The 25,549-nt window shown below is 40.0% G+C and overlaps 1 protein-coding gene across 1 annotated transcript; it reads left to right on the top strand.

Moving 5' to 3' along the window:
- Positions 1–327: 327 nt before the first annotated feature.
- LOC139714845 (uncharacterized) lies at positions 328–21,898 on the top strand. Its single transcript, XM_071626494.1, has 22 exons — positions 328–405; positions 1,072–1,319; positions 2,046–2,196; positions 3,012–3,188; positions 3,661–5,078; positions 5,744–5,966; positions 6,502–6,591; positions 7,417–7,536; positions 7,950–8,093; positions 8,949–9,038; positions 9,536–9,764; positions 10,836–11,046; positions 11,568–11,763; positions 13,081–13,268; positions 14,586–14,757; positions 16,321–16,510; positions 16,950–17,232; positions 18,008–18,242; positions 18,931–19,116; positions 19,834–19,908; positions 20,603–20,683; positions 21,680–21,898. Exons 1-22 carry the CDS (start codon positions 328–330, stop codon positions 21,761–21,763), a joined length of 4,869 nt encoding a protein of 1,622 aa, XP_071482595.1. The 3' UTR covers positions 21,764–21,898.
- Positions 21,899–25,549: the final 3,651 nt, after the last annotated feature.

Here is a 25,549-nt window from a genome sequence, read left to right as displayed (position 1 = left end):
GTTTGCACATGCTCAGCTGTCGAATTAGCTCGAAAAAATTTAGGGCTAATTCTCTTTGGGCTGATGTGAATAGGTAATGAAATGGTGCACTAATTTGCGATCGAGAAAAATATCTCGAGCTTGGACTTTTATCGGGCTGATGTGAAAACGCCTAATGTCACCTTGAAATGAGTGGAATGGGAGTAGCTGTGTAATGCTCATGTTCCCTTGATTTTATCCTGTATTCATTACTGCTGTCGTTCTCTTTCCCTCTTTTCCGTGTTGTGCTTATACTACAGGAGGATGATTCAACTTCCAAGCATCATTTCATTACCAAATTAACGAAAGATGTTTAGCAGAACACCGCTGCTGCCCCTTCCCAACCCAAGCCTGGACAAGGAAAATGTGACAGTCTTTACTCCAAGGGTGAGCTAGATTCTTGTCTATAATACGACGTTTTATTTTGAGATAGTCAAGTGCTAACATGTCATTCAATTTGTTTTTATTTTTTAAATTGTTACTGAAAGCATTGTGATGATAAAACCATGTTACAAAATGGCCCTCGGATAAAATCTGTCAATAAGTCTAAGACAATCACATGAGGCTGCTAACTTTTCTTCATCCTGCACTTGCAGATACAGTTTAACATTGTCAAAAGCCATGTGTGAAATGAATTCCATACTGGGAAATGAAGATCTACATATTGAACATGCATGATTTGATATTGTGAGAGTGCTGGAATCAGCATTGTTGATTAGAACAAGCAAAATGAAGATATGCTGTACATTGTACAAAGTCCTAAAAGAGGAAGGAAACAACTACAAGTATCTCACAATGAGTTTCTAAATCAACATTTCAATCTAAACAGCAGTCCATGCATTTAGCTGAATGAGAGGCATTGTATTTTGAACTGTATCAAGTACAGTGTATGTTTGTAATACTAAACAAATTGTCAATTGAGCAATAGTGTGTAAAGTGCTGATCAAAAGTGAAAAGTTGACATAGTAGAGAGATACATCACATAACTCCATAATATTATACATGGTCTAAAAGAAGACAGTTTGATATAGTTTAGATATCTATTATCCCCAGAGTTCAGCCAAGAGGGGAACCCCCCTGAGGGCACTAGACACCCAAGTCCTGACCCCGTCGAGGCCACCCTTAGCCCCAGTCAATGGGGATGGGTCGGGGCTGAGGAGTCAGCAGCTGAGGCGTCTGAGCCTGAAGCCGTCCCTCCCCCGCATCGAGGCCCTCAGGAAGGAGGATGGGGTCTATGGGAGGACAGATAGTGGCTGCACTCCAAGAGGCAGCAAGTCTGCCAGGAAAGCGAGGAGGTCAAAGTAAGTTCTTGTACCGTACAACAACAGCAAGCAACTCCTCTTATTTTGCAACTGATTGACAAATTGCCCGTCATTGTTGTTAATATAAGCACCGATTATTCATTTTCTTAGTAGCAGCTGTGATTAAAAAAATCATGGGTATAGGGTTGGGTTTGAGCCAACAATTGCCTAATTAGTAGGTCTTACACAGCTGTCGTATCCCCCGAGACTATTCAGCTTCTGCTTGATAGCCAGTACTGGTTCCAATCCTACATAGCAGCAGCAAATTTATTGATTTCAACAGCAACTGTGCCTTTAACTGCCGGATTACTTTGGTTTTTTTTTTTCTTCTCTATCAGAATATGTTACATGTGATGTTCTGGATCGAGTATCTCCATGTTTGGTGATTTTTGTTTGATTTCTTGTTTTTCTCACTCCCCCAGTTTTGTAATCATTGAGTCATGGTTAACATGATTGGTTTGCCGTGGAAATATTTCTGGATGATACTTTGATTTATTACATCCGTCTCTATGTATGATGATCCTGTATCTATGCAAAGCTCCATGCAATGAAATGCTCATCCAATAGTACATTACTGACAGGAATAAATCTACCCAAGCTGGAAATCTGTCATATAAGCTAAAACTGACAAGAGTTTCATCAATTAATTAACAGTACATGTTACTCATAATCAGGAAAGTACTGACCTTTCTCTCTGTGTTTGCTTGCGTGAATAATTGAATGCAGATCAAGAAGCTGTTTGACAACACCTACAGTGAAGAGTGCCGAGCCCAGAAGAAAGCCTGCAGACTCTGTCGTCGACTCCATCACATCTCACCTCTTTGACAAACTCATTGGGGATGAATTGGGCACTCATAACAAGAGCTCTGTGGCCAAGGTTAGTTGCCATGTCTGAAAAAAAAAAACAAACACTTTTTCCTTGTTTTCTTCGGACCGTTTGTCATGTGTGTGACAAGACCTTGTATCTCAAATTTTGGTAAAAATCACTTTCGGGATTGATTGTCAGATAATCAGTAATATTAATAAGTTGTCCTGTCTGCATCTGAGCTCTGTCCTACCCAATAAATCAAGCCACCATATTATAGTGGTCTGGCTGCCATATTTTTTTCTCTCATGAACATTTGACATTTTTAAGATACAAGGTTTTGTTGCCCCAACAGCAATTTGCTTCTTTTCGTCATAGCAGGATTAGAAGTGGCACCAAAGCCAGAAATGAGAAAAAATGGAATAGATGATTATGTCTTGGAGATATATCTGAATTCATTTTATATATAGAGAACATTTATTTTTCCTTTAATGAGCATTTGTTTTATTATGTCTTTGAGTCTAAGTTTAACGTAATTAGCCTTTTGTATACTGTCACACGGGAGAGGATGGATTATTGCGTTTGATGGTTGAGAATCAAATGTGTCCATCAAGAAAAGAACCTTTTGATAGATGGTGTGAACAAGATTTTACTCTGGAGGATTTAATGCTGTGTGAATTTGCAGGGCAATATTTGTGTCAGTTCTTCATTGGTCTTCAAGTAGTAGCTTTCACTTTCATTTGAGTAAAACTTTGTGAAGCACTGACATTGATGGCCATTCTTTTCCTGTGTTTAAAGTTTTGTAGGAAAGACATATAAAAAGTTGAGTAATATGTCATTTTGACTTAAATTCAATGAAATTCTTCATTTGTCTTCCTTTCCTGCAGCTAATTCCAAGCAGAAGGATTGCGACGCAAACGCCAAAGACCCCGCCCTCAATCTCCCCGCCGTCATCCAACGGGCTGGCCACAGGGGAGAAAGCTAGGGAGGAGTGCTTCTCCCGACATGTTTCCAGCTACGTACAGGGCATCATCAGCTCTACCGCAGAGAATCTGGAGAGAGAGGTTGGTGGCAGCTGGCTGTTTGATGTACCATGTTTGTGAAGAAACTATGACATTGATAGGACTCACTCCGTGAAAAAAAGAAGAAGAAAAGAATTAAAGTACAGGCAATTAATGTGTGGTGTGCAGCAGATTAACAGGAATCTTTATATGGCATGTTACTTTTATACACTGATGGAGGTAAGTTTGGAATTCAATGAGATGGTGGAGTAGTTATTAAAAAAAATTGCGTACATCAGTTTGTTTCTCTATCCAGTTTAGCACTAGGATCAGAATTACATCATTGTACAATATTATGCCATAATTTATGATCAGTTACTGTGGTAGGTAATATTTGATGACAAATATTTAGATAATTAGTGTAATATACGGTACTGGAAGATAAAAATTAGTTGTTTTGTGGTACAAATGTGTACTTTTGCTGCTTTCGTACCTAAAGTTGTCTACCTCCTCACGTCTTTCTGAATCTCAACAGGCAAGGGTTGAAACCCTTTGGTCACAGCTCCAGCATTCATCGAACAGGCCAAACCGGCCTTCGACTCTCCAGAGAGAGCCGACAGATGAAGACATCGGTGTGTTCGTAGATGCCATCCTCTCCGTGCAGCTCCAGATTGTCAGGAAAGAGTTTGAAGAAAAGCTGAATGTCTGCTTGGAGACACCTGTAGAAGATATTTCTGTGCAGTCATCTGCGCTGGAATACCTGGATGAAAGTGGGGCGGGGAGTGCAACATCCATTGGCTCGCTGATGTCAAGCTTTGGGGATGCCCCAGACGAGAGTCTTGGAGCATCTCCGCTCCTAAGAAGTGTGGGTCACACGTCAGCATCCCATAGATCCTCCTTGCTTCTTGTGGCAAATATGACACCTTGCAGCCTCCTTGATTCCATTAGTTCCCCAGACACGGAGACCACATCTTTTGGGGAGTCTCCTGGTTACATGCTCCTCCCACCCAGGAGGGAGGCGACCAATCAGGTCTCTCCTCTGAAGTTAGTAACCATTCGCAATGAGTCGACCAGCAGTGAGAGCAGCTATGAAGATGAGTTTCTGAGGTTTGTTCATCAGCAGTTCAATGGCTTTGATAGGGACATAGACACTCCTTCTATGCAAGATGCAGCAGTAGGCACACCATTAAAATTGACTGAAAGCTCAAGTAATACCAGCCCCGCTGTATTGAGTCATGCGCAAACTGGCATGTCTCCAGGCAAGGTTGCCAACATGGAAACATGCATGACTCCAATTAGGCACAGCGATTTGATGACAGAGACCAGCCCCATCCCCACCATGGACTGCGGTACAGACATGGAGACAATTGCCACGCGAGATGCCATGATTGGTACCCCTATCAAGACGGGCAGCATCGCCACCGGTGTGACCCCCGTCAGGTCAAGCAGTGTGGAAACCAACACCTCACTGGTAAATACTGTGGAATCCTCCACAGAGATGGGCATCGAACTGACAGACAGCGGCACGGATGCCTACCGCCCAGAGCAATCGGATGCCATGGTGGGAACCCCAGTGAAAGTATCCTCAGCTGGGGTTGCAACGTCCCCTGTTCCTGTCCATCATGCCGCATCGTACATGACCCCCGTTAGAGTGCAGGACGCACAGATTGGAACGCCTCCACCCAAGACATGCGATGCGGGGACAACAATGCCTGTGTTGGACTTCACTGACGCCGGAGTTGGCACAGAAGCAAGGGAATGCATAGAGACGGCTGTAGGAACCACGCCCAAATCTTCTGTGGACAGGGAGGTGGGAAGCACCCCACTACAGATGGTTGACACCACCTGTGGCACCACTCCACACCAATTCACTGATGGGTCAACAGTGATGACACCGGTCCTGCTTAGTAGCACCCAAACTCTCACATCACCGCCTGTAGTGCCAAGCCTTAGGTAACAATTTCGTTGATGTCACGCCTTTTTGCCTTTGTATCTCACCTGTGATATCATTACACAGCTCTAAAGCTCGAAAATTACTACTAATTTTTGAAGGCAGACACATCAGTTTTACGTTTCAGAAAGCCAAACGCAAAAACTTGATTTTGTGCCCCATGTGTGCAGATAAAATTCTTCTGTGAAGAAACCTCATTCACCAGCAGAGAGAAAAAATTGTATGCTTGACTTAAAACTTATATTTTGAGTTGAACAAAGATTTTTATATTGTGAGTATACATACTAAAAGAAATAGTTCTTGTAACAGTGGACACGAGTTGGACCATCTGAAGTGGCTAACATCTTCAAGGTAGTGGCATGGTACATGTATATAAAGCATGTTTCTGAATCCACGACACACTATTACGGCCAATCTTCAGTTTACATAAGAATGCTACCAGGGACAGTGCAGCCCAATTACAATGAAAGTCAAACTCTATTTCAGCAGCCAAGAATAAGAAAAATGAGAATAATTAGATAAATAAATTACCACTCATTCCCTGAGTTTCCCGAATCAAATGCCAATACTAGTATTTGAAAATTTCTGGGTTTCTTGAGACCAACTTTTAGCATTTTAGGGTCACTTGTGAATGTCATAATCAATCAGTTTTCAATCCCTGCTGCAGATTCAGCTCCAGTCCGTCGTCCCTGGACTCCTCCAAGCTGGTCAGCCACGTGCAGACGGCCGCCATCAGCAACCAGCTCCTGCGCACCGAAATCCAGCTCCTCAAGTCCCAGAAGGATGAGGCGGAGGAGAGGCTGGTGGCCACTAGGAGGCAGATGGAGAAGAAGGAGCAGGAGGTTGCCGAGGAGGAGGAGAGGATGGGGCACCTCCGCAGGACAGCAAGGGTGAGTGTACCAAAGACTGGGGGGGTCCAATCTACCGACTAACCACCCTTTGCTCACATCAAGCTCATGTTCTTAGGTTATATTATGTAGTGTGCAGTTTCAGTTAGAGCATTCTGTGCAACGTCTTTCTGAACACTATCTATGTGTACATTATGCTCTTTCACCTTCTGAGCGTCTTCCATCTTTGAATTTATCCTTCCTCAATGTAGATTTTTTTTTTTTCAGTAGGTAAAAAGCTGCTCAGATTAACAAGTAGCACAATGCTCTGTGCTTTAATTGATTTGGTTCACGGTGTTTGATGATGATGAAGATGATGATGACATACTGCTATTATTGCCTGCCATTATACTGCTTTTTACTGACTGTAAAATGACTGTGTGGCCAAATTATGCTGTCTTTGTCAAACTGATTCAAGTGTAGGATGGTTATCTTTTGATGCCTACTCCCTCCTGTGCCAGTTTGGATTGAAAGTGGGAATTGAGGTTAAAGGGGCTCATTCTCATCCATTCATCTCATTATTATCCCAACTTTTTAGGCGTCAGCAGACCGGGAGATTGAAGACCTGATGGGACAGGTTGGGGAGCAGATGATGCAGATTGGACAGCTGGAGGCAACATTAGCCGAGGTAATGTGCTTGATGCATTCCTCCAAGTTTAGGGTGATGCTGTAGTAAAAATCATGTAGAAATAAAGCACTCAGAGGGGAAAGTGGCAAAATGTATTTTTTGATGTTCTGGTTAAAGAAATTCCAGTACAAAAATCAGACCGAATCAGATGCAGAAACAAATATGTAGATCTGGCACCGTTTTTTTTTTTTTTTTTTTTTTTTTTTTTTTTTTTTTTTTGAGGGGGGGGGGGTGCATTCTTTTTTTTTTTTACACACTGTGTTAATGATTAATACATCAATTACAGTGAATGTGAGATATATTCTAAATGCATATATAATATATCATCATAAGCTGCGCTTCATAATTGATTCCGGCAATCATAGAATTGATCAATTAGTTTCTTAAAGGGGAAGGCTAGTAACTGATCAGTGGGAATCAGTGGAAATGCTGGGAGATGATTGTTCCAATCCTTATGGGATTCATTCAAGAGTTCATTGTATATCTATTGTTGTGTGAAAATGATTTGCTTCAGAATGGTCTCATATTCAAGTAATGTGCAGTTTAATGCTTCCAGGTTAGCGTCCCTGGTCAGTGACGGAGCATTAATCTGCACATTACTTGAATATGAGACCGTTCTGAAGCAAATCATTTTCACACAACAATAGATATACAATGAACTCTTGAATGAATCCCGTAAGGATTGGAACAATCATCTCCCAGCATTTCCACTGATTCCCACTGATCAGTTACTAGCCTTCCCCTTTAAGCTTCAAACTTTTTTCTCCTTTCCTGATGTTGGCCGGATAAATTGAAAGTTACTCTCCTGTTGTCATGTCTGAACAGAAAAATGAAGCAATTCACAGCCTGAAGGCTGATCAACAGAAGCTGAGAAAAGACTACGACCATCAGATCTCTGACCTCCAGGATGACCTTTGCCGAGCCTACAGACAGCATCAGCAGCAGGTGAGTGTGTGTGTATGTTTGTGTTTGTGTGAGAGGTAATGGTGCCCTCAAGTTTTTAGGAAGGTGTGTGTGTGGGGGGGGGGGGGGGGGGGGGGAAGACATCACAAATCAAAAGGTCTCCACAAACCAATATCATAGGACATGCAAGGATATAAGTCACTAGAGATACATTTGCATTTCCAGCAATGGAAATATATACAGTTGATGTTAATTGTAAGTTCTCATGTCATAACTCTCTCTGCAAGGACGACATAAAATTTTCATTCATCCTTTTTTTTCCTGCTGTAGACTGATATTCAATTAATTTTTTTTTTTTTTAAAAGTTGATTAATTCGTTCATGAATGTTTTAACATTGTCAGTGATTGCAACATTCTAATAATGCTGAACCTCTTCCATCCTCCAATCACAATAGATCACTGAGCTGGAGACTCAGTATAGGAAGGAAGACTGTGAGCGACACTACGCCAGGAGTCAGAGGCGTGTCCAGGAGCTGGAGGGGCAGGTGACGGCTTTCACCCAGCTACAGGACACAGTGGACAGGGCTCTTCAAGTACAGGTAATCCACAGCCTGACCAACTCAATTCCTTTCCTATTCTAGGTCTGTCTGTATGTACAGGAAAAACCACTTTATAATGAGACTGCTGAGATCACCTATTTTACCAAGCTCAAACCAGTACCTAGTTGTAAATGTACTAAAAATTTAGGTGAATACTGTAACAGAATGTCGGAATTGCCAAATTCTCCTCCCTAAAATGGTACCTGGATGTAAGCGAGCTGGTTACAACACTTTGGCGTATGTAGATATGTTACTACAATGTTTTTGTGCTAACCTCTGCAAATTAGCAGATTTATTTTTGATTAAAGATATTCTGCATTAGAATGGACCTGTAGATGAGGATGCTTTGTTTCAGAAACTTATTATGCAAGATCAAGAGAGTAGTAATGCAGTCACAGAGAACAGATCAATGTATGATAATATTCAACATCTGTTATAATTTCTTATTTTTCTCATGGATGTGACCTCAAGTGTTGAGACATTACGCATATTCATGTACATGATTCCTTTAGATAGAAAATCAGAAAACAAAGTGTGAGTCTTAATTACTTCATTTTGATACTGTAAGTAGTTTTTACTCTTTATGTCCAACTTTAAAAAAATAAATGTTTAAAGAATCAACAGCAGGCAATCAGATTTAAGAGAATTTGACAATTGTGTCCATCATTCATGAAAACATGGAAACCATTAAAAAAATGTTTACAAGCATGTCACTTTCTATTTTCTTCATACAAGGTCTGTTCTTTTTATATGTATCTCAGAATGTCAGTAGCTCACCCATGTAAATGCTTTACATGCTTTGTTCCATATTGGAATGTATGTATTCATGCAGTTTATATTTCATCTTATATGTAGGCTGACTTTGATGTGGTCAAGGAGACATTTGGTCAGGTGCATTCACTCTACCAGCTGACTATGGAGCAACAGAGGGGTTTAAAGTTACAGGTAGGAAGCTGGAGTCCCTTTAATCATCATGTTCCAACAAAACTGGGGACTTGTAAGCTACTGAATGATGAGGTGTTCAAGATAAAACATGGTCTGAAAAACATGGTTTGAAAAACATGGTTCAGTTTCGCACTATGGTGTGTGCCCACAAGACAGAAAGTTATCCACGTAATAGGTGACATTGTTGATTGATGCATAAATCACAGTCTTCATGTTGAAGAGAGAGGTATATTCAAATACGTTAATATTTTCTGTTTGCATTGAGAAATGATGTTTATTTTGTTCATGTTTTGACTTTTCTCGTTTTGTTTGCACACTTTTGTAAGGCCATATTGATTCATGTGTACAGGGACACAGCGAGACAATTGTGTGAGTGGTTGAATTTATGACAGATGACAGCAACAGAATGAGAAATGAGTGTTATTCCATTTCTTTCAGAGACTTCAAAGATCACCCTTATGTTTTGTTACTTACATATGTTTTTCTTTGTTCTCCAGAGAGCTGAGTTGCAGGAGGAGAAATCCAGCCTGGAAGGGGAGCGAAAGAACACGAGGCAACGCCTGGAGGAGGGAGAGAGGAGAGTGAGGGAGATGGAGGAGAAGATGGAGGGCACCATGAGACAGCATCAGGAGTGGGAGGGGCAGAAGACGCTGCTCCTGAAGGATGTCTCCAAGGCAACCGCCAACATCCGGGAGCTCCAAGAAAGACTGGACGTTAATGAGCAAGGTACTGGATGAAGCCTTGCTTTAACATCTGGAGCAGTGATTAAGAAATGTTTGAATTATCACATTTGATGCATATGGATAGTTCATTTGTATCACAAAACACCCTACCGTACAAAAATTCCGCAATAGATCCCCAAATATAAGGAGATATCTCTAATTTTCCCAATAAATCATAACTGGAGATGGTTTATTCTCTGAGCATCTTTTCAATAAAGCTATTGTTCACATTTTATATATGTAACAATAGTTACCAATGATTAAACTGAATAACATTTTCATGTTGATTATTCTTATCCCTGACTCAAATTTTAGAAGTTTTTTTTTTTCCATCTGCAGATATTAGCATGGGGCTTTAAAGACAATGATCAGGTCATTTGTGCTACCTAGGGTAGCCTCTTCAGCATTACAAACTCTTGTCTCTCTTTTGCAGCCGGTTCTGCCATTATAAGTAGTGACATTCATACCCCAGCATTACTTGAAAACCCATTTTTTAACACTTTGTCCAGAGATACCAGCACTGGGCAGGATCTCGGGTGTATTTAACTGTGCAGTATAGCCACAGTTTCTCTTTGTGGTTTTTAGTTGTTGTTTGTTTTTTTTTCTCACTCTAAACATTTGCCTATGTTTGGTAGAGTTTGTCATTCAGTTAATTACAAATATTGGCTGAAATCATAATCATGCATCATCTGCCTCGAGTGTGATGTGGACCAATAGTTTATTGGGCACAGATATACTTAAAGATATACATATAAATTGTCATGGTTGTCAATACAAAGCTGTCTAGTGAAGAATATTGTACTCTGGTTTGAATCACTATTGAAAGTCTAGCAGCTGAGTAATGCTTAATGGCTTACAAGTGAGCTTTCTTTCTGGAAAAAGTTCCTTGTACTGTTGTGATTGATGTACCTTTCTGTAACAGTGAATGTGAAATATTTTCAGGATGATAAATTTGTAAATCTTTTGACAAGGTATGTCTCTCATACTCTTGCATGCATTTTGATATCACTGCCAAGATTTTAACAGGTGCCGCCGGTCCAAGAGTAAATCTTTTTTTTTTCTGGTATAATTCCAGATCTAGCCAGTAAAAACCAGCAGCTGCAAGACCTCTCCAGCCACTGCTCTCGGCTCCAGGAGAGGGAGGTTGCGCACTTCCTGGAACTGCAGAACCAGGAGGCAGCCATGTTGGCCCAGCTGGAGCAGCACAAGTCAGTGGAGGCAGAGTTTGCAGGGACAAAGAAGAAGCTTGGAGAGACAATCAATCAGCTGCAGAAGCAGTGCCAAAGGTTAGTTTGTTATTTGTGAAGGATATCATTGCATGTATTTGACATATCTATATTCATTCTAGTGCATTTCATGGTGATAATTAGGATTACTTTATAAGTTGTTGTTCATTCAAATTTTTTTTTTTTAACATTTCATAAAGGTATATAGAAATGCTATTTCAGTTTTGTGGGCATAGTGCTTCACACAATATCAAAATTAGCTGTAAAGTATTCTTTTTTTGTTCGTTTGTTTTTGCATCGTATGTTTTGTGATGTGCCAGCATGCACTCATCTCAGAAATGCGTTCATGGAGGTGTAAACTGCTGTCATGGAAGTAGATCTTTGCCCTTATACATTTTTGGCCCCATGTGAAATTATTTGATGTATCAAAAGGCTACCATAGACTATGAACATAAAAATTTTGTGGTAACACACATGAAGGTTAAATATAACAGTTATTGGGGTGCTAAGCCTCATCATTTTGCCCCCTAACTAGAGTAATGCATTATTAACCCTTTTTTGTTGACACCTCTCTCATGCAGTTTGTCGTCGGAGAAGCTCGCCCTTGAGGTTGACCTCAAGTCCAACAAGGCCAAGCTGTACTCGGTGCAAGCCGAGCTGGGTGACCTCAAGAGAGCTCATGAGGCAACGTGTGCCAAGGCCTCCGAGATGGAGAGTGAACTAAACTCCTGCAGGAATGCTAAGGCAGTCCTGGCATCCTTTCAGTCCAAGCTGCAGGTAACAGCACATCATCGGCTTTGTCAGTTAAAGGACAAGTTCACCTTCATAAACATAAGGATTGAGAGAATGCAGCAATATTAGTAGAACACATCAGTGAAAGTTTGAGGAAAACTGGACAATCGATGCAAAAGTTATGAATTTTTAAAATGTTTGTGTTGGAACCGCTGGATGAGGAGACTACTATAGCTTATGAGTCATATGCGTACAACAGTATAAAGAAAATGTAAAGAAAATTCAACATATTTTCACTTTTTTCGCATAATAAAAGAGCACTTGACTTGCCTCTTTCTAAGGGCAGGGGGAATAATATTACCCATAACATATGTCGGTAACGAGTCAAGGGAATGTGTACTTTTTTCAAAAGATGAAATTTTGTGAAAATCCCTTTATATTTTCCTTATATTGTTGTACGCATGTGACATCTAAGTTATTCATACACTGCAGTAGTCTTCTCATCCAGCGGTTACTGCACAAAAACTTCAAAAATTCATAACTTTTGAACGGATTGTCCGATTTTCCTCAAACTTTCAATGATGTGTTCTACTGATATTGCTACATTCTCTCAATCCTTATGTTTATGAGGGTGAACTTGTCCTTTAAACCTTTGTGTGCACAGACATTCAGCTTGATTTGCCAAGCTCTCTTTTGTAATCCGTCCATTGGCCCAAGCTTGAGCTTGTAAAGTTTGAAGGCCCATGCACTCAGGTGTGCAATGTAAATTAGAAAGGCCATGGTGACACAAAAGGGATTTGGGGATTAGGTAATCTCTATTCATTGACAACTAGTTTCCAGACACCTGTGCTGATCAGTGAAGAAATCACAGGAGGAGTTAAACAACAGAGTAGTGCAAGGTCTCTGCAAAGTTGATGATTTGATATTGCACTAGGTTACTTTATTACAGATGGATCTTATTTTCAAGCAATATCAGCTGTCGATTTCTGCAATCTATAAGCATGTTCATTTAAGTTAATGAGTCTCTATTTTAACATTTTTTCACATTTAAAGTCAGTATTATGGCCAAAACAGAGGCAGGGAGAATGAGGGAGAATGTTTGTTGCTAGTACTTGTGTTGGTGTTATCTCCAAAAGAGTATATTACCACATGCCAGATTATCTCATGCAATACAGATTATTACTGTCAATTAATCTCTCCCCCTCTCTATGTCTTTTTCTCTTTCTCTCCCCACTTGCTCTATCTATCTCTTTCTCTCTCCCCCATCTATCTCTCTCCCCCATCTATCTCTCTCTGTCCCTTCTCCATCTCCCTCTCTTTCCTCCCCCTCCCCCTCCTCATTCTCCATCTTGTGACCCCCAGACCCTGCAGACCCAGTACCTGGAGAGCAAACAGTTCATGGAGGAGGAGAGGCTAGCCCTGGAGGAATCAGCCAAGGAGGTTGAGAGTGAGCTGAGGGTCACCAGCCTGGAGCTGTCTAGGAGCCAGGGCGCCCTCTGTGAGGCTGAGCATGTCAGGAGGCAGCTGCAGGAGAACCTAGCCTCCCTCACGTGAGTATTGTGAAACCAGAAATTTTCACGTGCATGAAACTTTTACGAATTTCGCAAGGAACCAGGATTCGCGAAAGTAAAATACATGCAAAATTGTGTTTACTGCAACTGATTGCTGCAATCACTTTGCATTAAAAACAACTCAACGAAAGAATTCATCAATTTGAAAATGTGTTGGTCTAGTCTACACAATGCATTGAATCTCAGTTGCAATTTGCGAAAGTTTCGTGCTGCAAAATAGGCCTTAGGCTCCGATTCGCTAAGGTTCCATACCACAAATGTGGCAGTTTTACAGTGAGTAAACGGTGGTATAGCCTTTGCTAAGGATGTTTTCTCTTTTTATTTCTTTTTTTTTTTCTTGAACACATTTTTGTGTGTGGCTTCAAGCCCATTTTATCAGGATGTAGTTGTGCCAATGATGGGATTTGAGAATATGGAAAGAAGAGAAAGGGGATGATGTTCATTATTGATAGGAGCTAACCTCCGGGCATATTTGCTCGTGTATTACTACTTTGTCTACAAGTAGTGCCATTGCTTTATTTATTAGAGATATGATGCACCAGGAAATGAGCAGTGTAGGTTGTATTTCTCTGTGTGAGTCTTTGCCAGTGGATATACCGGTATGCATATGTGAGAATGACAGGCTTAGCTCTTCCTGTGTAATGCTCTCCACGCTCCATATGAATCTTTTTCAAAGTAACAAGACACACTCATCTATTCATGTGGTAATGAGAGGATTGAATCATCTAGTATTCCATGCTCTTAGTGCGTAATCTTCAAAAGAAATACATTTTATGTGGTATTCAGATTATCAACTTATTAGTTATGCAGAGATGCCAACCATTATATTTTTGCAGTATTTAGTTGTTTTTATTTGCCAAAAATACTATAGGTTTCATTTGAAATACCTTTTTTTTTCTCAAATTGTACAAATGTCTATTGTGGGAAAGGCAGAAATACTGTTAGTGTTTTTTTCCACCAGAAATGCACTTTTCCACCCTCAGAAGAATACGTCAATGCTGTTTTCAAGGTTGGCAACCCTGGGCCCTGTTTCATAAAGCTGTTCGTAAAGTTACGAACAACTTACGAGCGACAAGTGATCAGTTCTGATGTGCTACACTTATAAGAATTTCCATAATTCAGCACAAGAACTGATCACCAGTCGCTCGTAAGTTGTTTGTAACTTTACGAACAGCTTTATGAAACACCTCCCTGGTTACCTTGCTCTGTGTAAGTTAGCTCCAGAGATATATAAATATGGAGGTATTGCCACAGGTAGATTGGTTAACCCTTTTGATGCTCTTCTCACATTACCAGTAATAAGATGGAGTCCCTCCAGAGCGAGCTGGACCACACCAAGGCCCAGGCTCACTGGATGCTGCTCAATCAGGGCTCGGAGATCAGCAACGCAGCCACGGCCCTGGCCGAACTCAACCGACAGATGGCAGCTGCCTTCTCCAAAGTGCAGGATAAGCCCAATATCCAACAGGTATAGATATTGTCCTTTAAAATTTTCTGCAATATGAATCCATCTCACAGATATTTCTGTTTTATGCTCTCACATCCTACTTCCAAAGTAAGTGGTCATTAATGTTGTTTCGAGGCTGCTTGAAATGTGTTCCCAAGATGTGCTTCGTCTTCTTATGGTAAAGTATGGGCCACCATGGGGTATGTCAGTGTACTGATAAATTGGAAATTAATGATTATGCCTCCGCAACGAAGTGGCCGGAGGCATTATGTTTTCGGGTCGTCCGTCCGTCCGTCCGTCCGTCCGTCCGTCCGTCCGTCCGTCCGTCCGTCCGTCCGTCCGTCCGTCCGTCCGTACGTCCGTCCGTCCCGTTTTGTTTTTGTCGATATCTCAAGAACCGTGTGGTGGTTTTACATCAAACTTGGTATGAGGGTATATCCTTGGGGGATAATACTTTGTGTGGATTTTAGGGTCACAGGGTCAAAGGTCAAAGGTCACGGGTTATTTTGTGAAAAAAAATTTGAAATTTCATGTTTTTCTCCATATCTCGCAAATGGTTCAAGGTATCTTCATGGAACTTAGTATATATGCTTGTACCGATGGGCAGTGATTATCTAGGGAAGTTGGGGGTCATGGGTCAAAGGTCAGGGGGTCAAAGGTCAAGGTCAACTCCTCAAAATATCACTACTTTCCTTAAAATGCAATATGCCTGAAGGTTTTTTTTTTTTTTTAAACTTGATGTATGGCATGTATTACCCAATATATATTTTTGGGGAAGTTTCTTGCCAAAAGGTCAAAGGTCAAAAGGTAAAAGGTCAAGTGAAAGTGCTAAATTGCACTTTTTCCTCCATATCTCGAAAGTAACTCAAGGTATCATCATGAAACTTACATATTTATGCATGTTCAACCTAACAGTGATTCTCTTTGGAACTGTGAGGTCAAAGGTCAAAGGCCAGGTTTAGATAATGCTATTTTCCCATTTGATACTGAAATTATACTTTTTCTCAATACCTTGAAAATTACTCAATGCATAAACTTATAAAGGGGTCAAAAGTCAAGTAAAAATCATCAGTTCCCCAAATACCTGCACTCTGACATTTTAATTATTCATCCAATTGAACCTAGTTCTAGGAAAGTGAACATTCAGCACATTTGTGGCAAACCTGTCATTTTAATATTTTGCCAATTGTTTGAAACTGTCATCACACATTGTCAAGACATTGTACTATAGACCTATTAGGAGAACCATGCATTATGGCGGAGGCATATCAGTAGCCGTAGCGATATATCTAGTTTTATGTTTTATTCACGATAGAGATTAGCCTTTGTGATATAACATTCACCAGAAGAAAGAAAAGCAAATTATGTCATCAGCAGCATGAGATGAGGATGATATCCAGAGAGTCACGATATTAAATCTGCCTCTACCTCTACCATGTGGTAAATTCAGTTAATAGGTAATCATTTCACTTTAGACATATATGAGCAGATTTTTAAACTTGCCTGATCATATGACTTAGAGCTCATAACCTCTACAAATGATTCTTATCCTCAACTTATGTAAACTCTACATAAACTTTCCAGGTGTTGAAAGCCTCTGCCAAGGGCTTCATCACGGAGCGGCGTCGCAAGCGATGTGATCGTCAGCCGAAGCAGACAGCCTCCACCCCAGCCCCGAGTTCATCCGCCTCCCTGGTCGTGTCTGTGCTCAGGGCTTTAGAGCATAAGGAAACTCCTGGTAGAGAGACTATCAATTGTGCATCAGAGCAAGAAGGTCAGCATAGTGTACTTATGGATCTGGCTACCCCCAAATGACACACTTTATTGATAGTTTTGTAAAGAACTGAATTATGTGCCACTCTCATGTGCCTGACTAGAAAAATTTTAAGATGTGTATCAGCAACTCAGAAGCAATCTTGGTTCCACTGACAATACATAGTATCAGTGTAATTTTGTCTCTTAATTAAAATGTAAATTTGACTGTGATTGTAGAACTAAATTTATGAAAAGTCTTTTACTGAAATGCTATGCAATTATGGTACCAAATTTGACAAGCATAACACAATCATTAGAAAGATGTCTTTTAACGTAAAATGCATATCAGATAGTGTCTTTTCCATCTCCTGTATTTTAGCCAGCTGACAGTCTAATCAGATTTCCATTTCATTCTACCAAAGCTGGACCTGAGAGGAATGGACCACCTGAGGAGCAAGTGGGTCCAGCTCTGATGGAAGAGAAGGAGGGACGTCCCACCATCGGCCAGTCTGGGTCCAGCGCCTTCCAGGCAGTCAGGCCCAGTCTGTCCCAGGAGAACCATGGAGATGGTGTCTCTGGGGAAAGGGATGCTGAGAAGGAGGAGGAGGAGGAGGGAGAGCCCAGTGGGTCACTGCTGGAGCAGGTGCAGAAACTGAGGGCCAAGTTTGAGAGGATGTATGGCATCTTCCTTGAGAAGGAGGAGGAGTTGAGTGTACAGGTGGAAGAGCTCCAGCTGGGGATGTGAGTACCTTTTATCCCTTCATTTCTTTTCCTTTCTTTCTTTTTTTCATTCATAGTTGTAGTTTGTCCCAATTAACTCTATGTGCAGGGAGAAACACAAGTGGACAAAAATTGGTAAAAAAAACAGAAGAAGATATGCTAACCTGTTACGCATGCTCATGCACTTAGCTGCAGCTTGTTGAGCTATGTCAGTGGCTTTTGGCCAGTACTGCTAATAATTGACCCTAGTGTTAGCTAGACAACCCCGTCTGATATAACAAATGCCACCCAACCCCATTGAGGCCCAAGTGAAAGGATCTGAATGAGGGGGGATTCCATAATGTCTTTTCATTGGCAGTCACTTTTATGACATATATATATATATATATATATATATATGCTGATTAAGTGAGAAAGCATGTGGGCCTATCAGCAAATTAAAGGGCAGGCATGCCATGGACTTAATTCACTGAATGAAGCTGTAACATGGTAGCAATCCTTTTGGTATGCACTTATTTAGGTGGCAGTTTTTGTGCAATTAATTAAACTTTGCTCTCAGTCTGATAAATATGTATGTTTTACTTGTGCTTACTGTCCACACTTCAGTGATAGTGTACATGTTCATGTGGACATCCATACATGTATTGTACTAAGCAAAATGTATTCCCATTCGGCATTCCTATTTTCATGTTCTTTAATACCAGTGCAATACCATACTGTTAGATATTCCCATGTTTTGGTAGTCATTGATACCTTTGATATAAAATGACCTTCATCTCCCCGTGTGATCCTCCAGCACTGAGCGGGACCAGAGAACAAAGAGGACAGAGCAGCTGACAGAGGAGCGGCTGCGCCTCCTGCAGAGACAGCTGGAGGAATCCGTCTCCCACCGTCACCGGCTCCAGGAGGAGCTAGGGGAAGCCCAGGGCGGGGCAGGGCATCTGCACCAGGCCCTGGACCACGCCCGACAACGCATGGAGTGCATGGCTGCCAACCTGGCCCGCTTCTCCGACCAGAAGTCTACCATTGAGGTGGGCAGACAGATTTTGTTGTTGTGTTTGCTACCTTGCCCACTTGGTTTTTTTTTTTTTTTTTTGAGGAGGTGGGTGGAGAGACTACCAAGTTATGAATATGCATACCATGCAAATTTTGTTTGCACTTATCTTTGAAAGTTAGCCTGTCCTTATGGTGTGAATTCACTATTGTGCATTTTTCTCCTATCTTTACTATTCTTCATAGGTACAAAGTGCCTGGACAAAGTATTGAGTGACTGAAATACGCTATGCTCAGCTGTAATGTCCCAAATTTCAATGTACTTGATTTGAAAGTGTCGGGTGGACCATGCCTTGTGGGGGGAATGTGTGTCATCATCATGCTGATGAGCAAAGTTTCTCTCTAGCATTAGCTGCAACCTTGCAGTTGTTTCCTGTATTATTCATAAAAAACAGAAGACGAGAGAAATACATAAAACCATATGTGTTTCTAGCCTGACCGTTTTATGACAATTTCCTCCACCCTTCCCTCTCCCCCTCCCCTGATTTTGACCCTAGCAATCAAAATCAATTTTCCACACTTTGTTTTCCTAATGTAGAGCTTATAGAGTCAGACATGGAGAGTAATTCCCTGGCTGGTATATGTATGTGATGAAAGTGTGGACAGAGTTATGACTGCTTCAATCTAATGCTATTTTCTGTGCCTTATATATGAACATTTTTGCAGAGCCTCGAGCAGCGCGTGTCCGAGTTGACCTCGTCCCTCCACCTGGTTCGCCAAGAGAAGGAGATGGTGATGGGTCAGTTTGAGGCCATGGCCGGGATGCAGGCCGGCCAGGCCTCGTCAGCATCCCACGGGGAAGGAGCCGGCACGGCCAAGGTGATGCGGGAGAACATCGGCCTGAAGAACGAGGTACCGTATGACCTTTGACCCTCTATACAATCTGAATAAGGATTCCAATCATTTGCAATATTCTATCAATTTGTAAAAACGGGAAAAAAAGTCTTCGAAAAGAACTGTGGTTGTTTTGTTTTCATGTATTGACAGATAAGGAAGAAATCAAGTATTTGGTAAGCAAACAAAAGGGACTGACCACTTCAAGTTGTCTCCAATGAACTAGACAATGAGGATGGAGTGTCATGCAAAGGATGACTACTGTTGCTCCTAGTGGACTTGAACCATGGACTACCATAAACATCAATATTTTTGCATGATTAATTTTTTGCACTGAGCGGCTCAACAACGTATTCGCGGGTTGAATTCGCGCTGCGCAATTGTCAACCCATTGAGAATGTGCAGAAAAAATTGTGGAGATATTTTCGCGCATTTTAGAATTAGATTTTAGTAATTAATTTTAGAATGTTTTTGAGATGGATTACAAATGACAAAAGCCTGATGTCAGACTGTGATTCTGATGTTTGCAACCATGGCACTTTGAATCTCTCCTCTATAATGGTTATGTCATATTTTGTGCATGTTTCTTTTGAGTTTTGCAGCACCAAGAAAACATTGTCTTGTAGAGTCAAACAATGCACAAATTTGATTTTGTCCTGTGTGTGTGGTTCTTTAGCAGTGCTGTAGAAACTTGATATCTGTGCAATTTCTTTCCTCGTGTTGTTGGCTATGCAGCTGGAGAAATTGCGGATGAAGTTCCTTAAACGGCAAGAGGACTACGAGACATTCCGCAGCAAGGCTGGTAGACAGGTATGTTTCCATCTCCTTTCAGTAGAATTCAAGAGTATCATACGTAATGTCAATCCCAAGCATGAATTTTGCTTTTTGCATTCAAGAAAGCAAATTTTTTCTGTGTACAGTGTAGAATGTGATACCATGAGAATCACTTCATAAAGAAGAGTTGTTGTCAGACCATGTACGATTGGAAAAGATTTGGAATGAAATCAACCAACTTTGAAAAAAGTACAAATAACGTTGTCATGTCGATGCTCTCTGCATTTTTTTACCCATATTTTAAGTATATTTCTTTTTCACAAAGTTAACCCCATTCCAAATCATCTGACTCCAAAGACAGTCATCTTGGCTACCACTATATTTGATAGAGTAATATCCAAGGCAAAAATGAGATGTCACCCTGAGATGTCATCCTGTATATTGCAATGCCTCTTTTTCTATTTGTGCTAAAATCAGAGCAGTCAAATAGTACTCTTTTACAATATTGAAAATGTTTTTTCTTCATCACAATAAAAAAAAAAACATGTTAGATATTTGATCGACATACTACGCGTAAGTGTGTACAATCTTTATGTTGTCGAACCAGAGTAGAGTATGCATTTTTTCCCATAAGAATATTTTTGACACCAAATTTTATATTGTTTATTATAATAGATAATGAACATTATCATTATTCAATTTTTCACAAAAATCTATGACTGTCTCACAGATGAAGGTGCTGGAAGGAAACTGGAAGAAGGCAGAATCTGAGATCCATCGTCTTGATCAAGTCTTTGAGCACTGCAGAAAGGTGAGAGCAGCTATTGAAAGTTTTTTTAAAAGAAGTATGGGGGGGGGGGGAGTGGGAGGTTGTATGAATAGGTTGCCAGATGATTTGGAAGATACATACTAGTTAGGTACCGCATATGCCACATAGTTGTAATTTGTATTTGGTTAATATGATATGTTGCAAACTGGAACTAAGAAGACGATTTAGCGAAAGGTTGAATTCACTTTCACAACCGCAGTGAAAGAATGAGAAATACTGGTAAGTACTATTATCCCATTTCAGGAGAACATTTATTGACTTCTTACCTTACAGAAGGTATGCAGCCCATTTGTATTAGGGGAGGCATTCAGTCGACTTGCAACATTTGTGAAAATCAAAATACTGTGAAATTTTCCATGTATACTTTGTGTAGACTGATGATGCTGAAAGATTGTGGCAAAGAGTTATGTACTGTATACGCTATATATTTCGCGAGGGTTTTATTTTCGCGAATTTTGCGAGTCGGGTTCTATTCGCGAAATTAACAACACGCGAAAATATTACCTTCCAAAATGAATCCCTTGCCTTGATGATACGGACATTTCAGTACTAGTATACCATGTCGTGGCTTACCGAACAGACCATACTGGCTAAGCTTGTTTACGTACATACGTCCACGTCTACTTACGAGTACTGTAGAGAGCCAATCCATTATCGCAAGGGGACCACTCGTCAGAAATCTAGCGCGATGGACTTAACCACTTCAAAAATGTTGAATTCTAACTTACTAGTTGGCAGAGTTTGGTAAGTTTTTTTTCATGCAGTGTATAACTAGTATCATTCTTATTTGCTACTTAGTTGAAAATTCACACTTTCTTTGCCACTTCATATTTTCTCTGGTCCCCCAATCGCGAATTTAACCACTCGCGAAAAATGTGTGAGAGCGGCAATTCGCGAAAATTTATGTACGCGAAAATTATAGCGTATACAGTAATGTTTCACAACCCACTATCCTGAAATCTCCTTTGCTTTCCTCAGGTTATGGAGAAAGTTCCTTCTTCCGCTTGTCAGCAGGATGAGAACCTGAGACTCCTGTGGGAGATCTTTGGTGGTGGAAAGTAGGGCTTGGCCACTTTCCATTAACCCTCATCGTGCCAGTGTTGCAACATGCATCTTCGCCCGATGCCATCCTCCTTGGGGACTTGTTTGTCTGGCACCAAAGGAGTTAATCCCTCAGACTGGTTTAAACAATAGATAAATGAGTGATATGAGTACAAGCTATATATTCCTAGGAATGAATAACAAAAATATGAGAGCATATTTTCGGTGTGGCATAGGAAGAAAAGATAACCCAGGGCGCCACGTTAGCCATGACCTGGTGGCCCAGGGCCCACCAGAAATAGATGCAGGGCCACCACTTTTTAAGGAGAGATATGTGTTGGTGGCCTGATTGGACTACCGAAAGAAAAAGCTAGCCTCAAGCCTGGGATAACCACACATTCAGTTCCTTGGTTAGTATTACCTATTAATGGTGTGCTAGTGTTTTGATTGTCGGGCATCAACAGGCAGTTTGATCTTCAGTTTGCAACCTCAGGATATGATTTTGTTTTCTATTGTGAGTCCAGTTCTCTAGTTGTTTTTGACATTATGTAGATTAGAAAACAATTGCCAACCTTGTCCGTCAAAACTTGAGATCTCGTAAAACCAAATATTTTTGTTTCCATTCTGTAGAGTGCATAAAAAGTGTCAATTGTCAAGACTTGGCGGCAAAATAAAGTTGCCATGTGCTCAGATGAGAAAATTTTCTTTTGTGGAAATATTTGACATACGTCCTATAAGCTTTGTGTCTCAGAATAAAAGTAGTATACCTTGGTAACGTTTTTTTTTTCCTTTTTTTTTAATGCCGTATAGAAGCCTCCAACTCTGGTTGTGTAATGTAGTGTGTGATCTTCTATCGAAGATGCAAAATATACCTCATGGCAGCATAAAGTGGTGTAAGCATTACTGTAAATTACTGCCACTTGACGGAGACTAACTCCTAACTTTAATAGGATTTAATGTTGATGTATGTGAAGGAGCTTATGGTAAATATGTATATGAATAACTTTAGCTATCAATTTGTTGTGTGCTGTAGGCTCGTTAGTTAATAATAATAGTCAGTTCTTAGAAACGCATAATACCATACAAATAGTCTCTATGCGTGTACAAAATAATGAAACAAAATCTATCACATATTTCTCTAATTCAAACATGTAATCAGCAATTGTCAAAAAGGTGAGTTTTTAACACAGATTTGAATTTATCAAAATCTGTAATGCATCTAACACTGAGAGGGAGATTATTCCATAATGAGGGTGCCATTTTTCCAAAAGACCTATCACCATATGTCTTAGATTTGACACTTATTTCACAGAGGAGATTTTTTGATTTTGAGCGCAGATTACGACCAGGATGATATGGCTTGATGAGTTCACTAAGATATGCAGGGGCATTTCCATGAAAACATTTGAATACAAGGGTCAAAATCTTAAACCTGATACGAGCTCTTATGAGCAACCAATGAAGACTACGAAGAATGGGAGTTATCATATGACCATTGGACATGTATAAGTAAATCTGTGCGATTTAAGGTCAAGCTGAATGTACATTGCTGTAAGATATTTTCTCCAAAGATGGTGATCATTGTAAGAATCACATTTCATAGATTATTAATATTGGTGTTGTGTCATCAACTGCATTGGCATCTTGATAGTTGTGTTTTATGTCCCTTTTGAAAACTTTGATATGAAATCCCAGGTTGACTTGGATATGTGTTTATGGTAGTTTTTCACCTCATCATTTGCCTCCTAAAACTGTAAATACATGTTTATGTACAGAAATATGGTGTTAGCAATTCTGCTCTACGTTGTAAGATAACTTGGACCTGAAATTGAGGAAATATCTCATTATTTTTGTCTGTGTTCAGTGGCTGATCAGTAGGAATATTGTGAAGTTCCCTCTGTGAAAAAAAAAAGAATTGTACTTGTTTGAGAAAGTATGTATTTAGTGTCGTTTCTGTATGATTATTGTAGTTTTTCAGTTGTCAATCATCATAGTATTTAATTTGTTAAGCAAATATATGTTGCAATGGACCAAATAGTCTGTGACCTCGTCTTATGTATATGTATATTATATAGTAATGTAGCTTCTCCAAAATGTTCTAATCTAAACTTGATATATAAGAGCTTTCAAAGGAAAGTGAAACATACTCAGGATTGTCATATCTTTTTCACAGAAAAACATATCTCTCATAAAAAAGCATGGACGTAGTAACTTCAGATACTCTTGTGTACAACTCTGATGTATTTTCAGTTATCACAAACTAAAGCTTCTTTTCATCTTTTGGTTATGTACACCTCAGAGCCAGCTAATTAATGTTTTTGCCGTTACCTCATAGTAACACTTCAACAAACTACTATCTTTTACTGTTCATTGCTAACGAGATGCAATTTTTGCTATCACACTAAGGTGCATTTACATTTCAAACTTTCACAGAACTAGAGAGTGAACATTTTTTCCAGACGAACATGTTTTTATCTGAAAGCTGTTTCTCCTTCCTGTACATTAGCCACCATGGAAGTTTGTAGTTCATTGGAGTGCTCACTGCTTTGATTTAGCGTATAACTTGTCTGCTGAAGTTAAAGTGTTCTTGCCTTTCCCGCTGATATGCTCAACATGTAAATACACTTTATGTAAATCAGGTTATAGTAATGTAATGATGATTCTATGTTTTGTTTTTGTGTCTGTATAGTAATGTTATGATCATTCTATGTCTTGTTTTTTGTGTTTTAAATCAAAGGTACAATAAGTGAGTTAGAAGGGATAGGATTTTGTTACAAACTTTGCTAAGAGGCAAATGCTATCTCTATCTCCTGTATAATGTGGGACAAAACAAAAAAAGATGTCAGGTGAATGACTACTAGTCTTTTATGCAAAGAATAAGACAAGTCATGCCTGCACAAATGTGTCCGGATAGATTTTCATAAGTTTGTGTGTTTTGTGTCAGTAATTATACCGTAACTGTGTTAGGTCTTTGACAGTGAAATCTTTGATAGTCCAGTGTTACAGTCCTTGCATTTTGTGACTTCTTATATGTATTGTCTGAATTTGTAGATATGTAAGTATGTATACTCTAGTCATGTGAGTTAATTCACTGTAAGCAGTGAGGAGAAGGCTACATTTCACTCTATATTACCAAATTTACACATTTCTAGTTTAACATTGGTACCATATGACTTATTCATCTGCAAAGTAATCACACTGCATATAATCAAGCTTTGATGGACAAACTGCTGCTTTTCAATTTAATGAATACAGTGCAGTTCAGGCTGGACAAGTGTTCACAAAAAGCAAAATTTTTCCAATACTATGAGAACGACAAGTATGAAAGTGGAAGCGTAAATTTCAAGTTTTGCATGGATGATGTGCATATTGCATGGACTCGGTCAAAAATATCTTATTAGAAAAGTCAAGCGGTTGGTACATGTAATGCCCAATGGAAGTAGACCTTTATCTCTTATTCAAGTCAGTTCATTCCTCCATGCTACTCCGTGTTCTGTTAACCTATACCTCTAAGTGGTAGAGGTAAATCTAGCCATATAAACTTACCATGCTCACTCCTGAATTCAGTATTACACTATATACACAGCCACAAATTAACACAGGTGCCTCTTTATTACACTCACGGTGCTGTACCATATTGTAAAGCGAGAATGTTCCTTCATGTACAATATATTCTCACTTGCACCTAAAATTCAAATGAGTCTGATTCTTTCCTTGTCAGTTTCTTGAAATAGCAGATAATAGAGACAGAGATGAGTGAAAGAAAAAAAGAGGAAAAAGATAAAGGGAGAGAAGAGGGAAAAAAAA

This window comes from Diadema antillarum, unplaced genomic scaffold (assembly GCF_040938485.1).
Source record: "Diadema antillarum isolate AM-2024a unplaced genomic scaffold, OU_Dant_1.0 seq00002464_RagTag, whole genome shotgun sequence".
In the NCBI taxonomy this organism is placed as follows: Eukaryota; Metazoa; Echinodermata; class Echinoidea; order Diadematoida; family Diadematidae; genus Diadema; species Diadema antillarum.
This window is presented reverse-complemented; position numbering and strand designations above follow the sequence as displayed.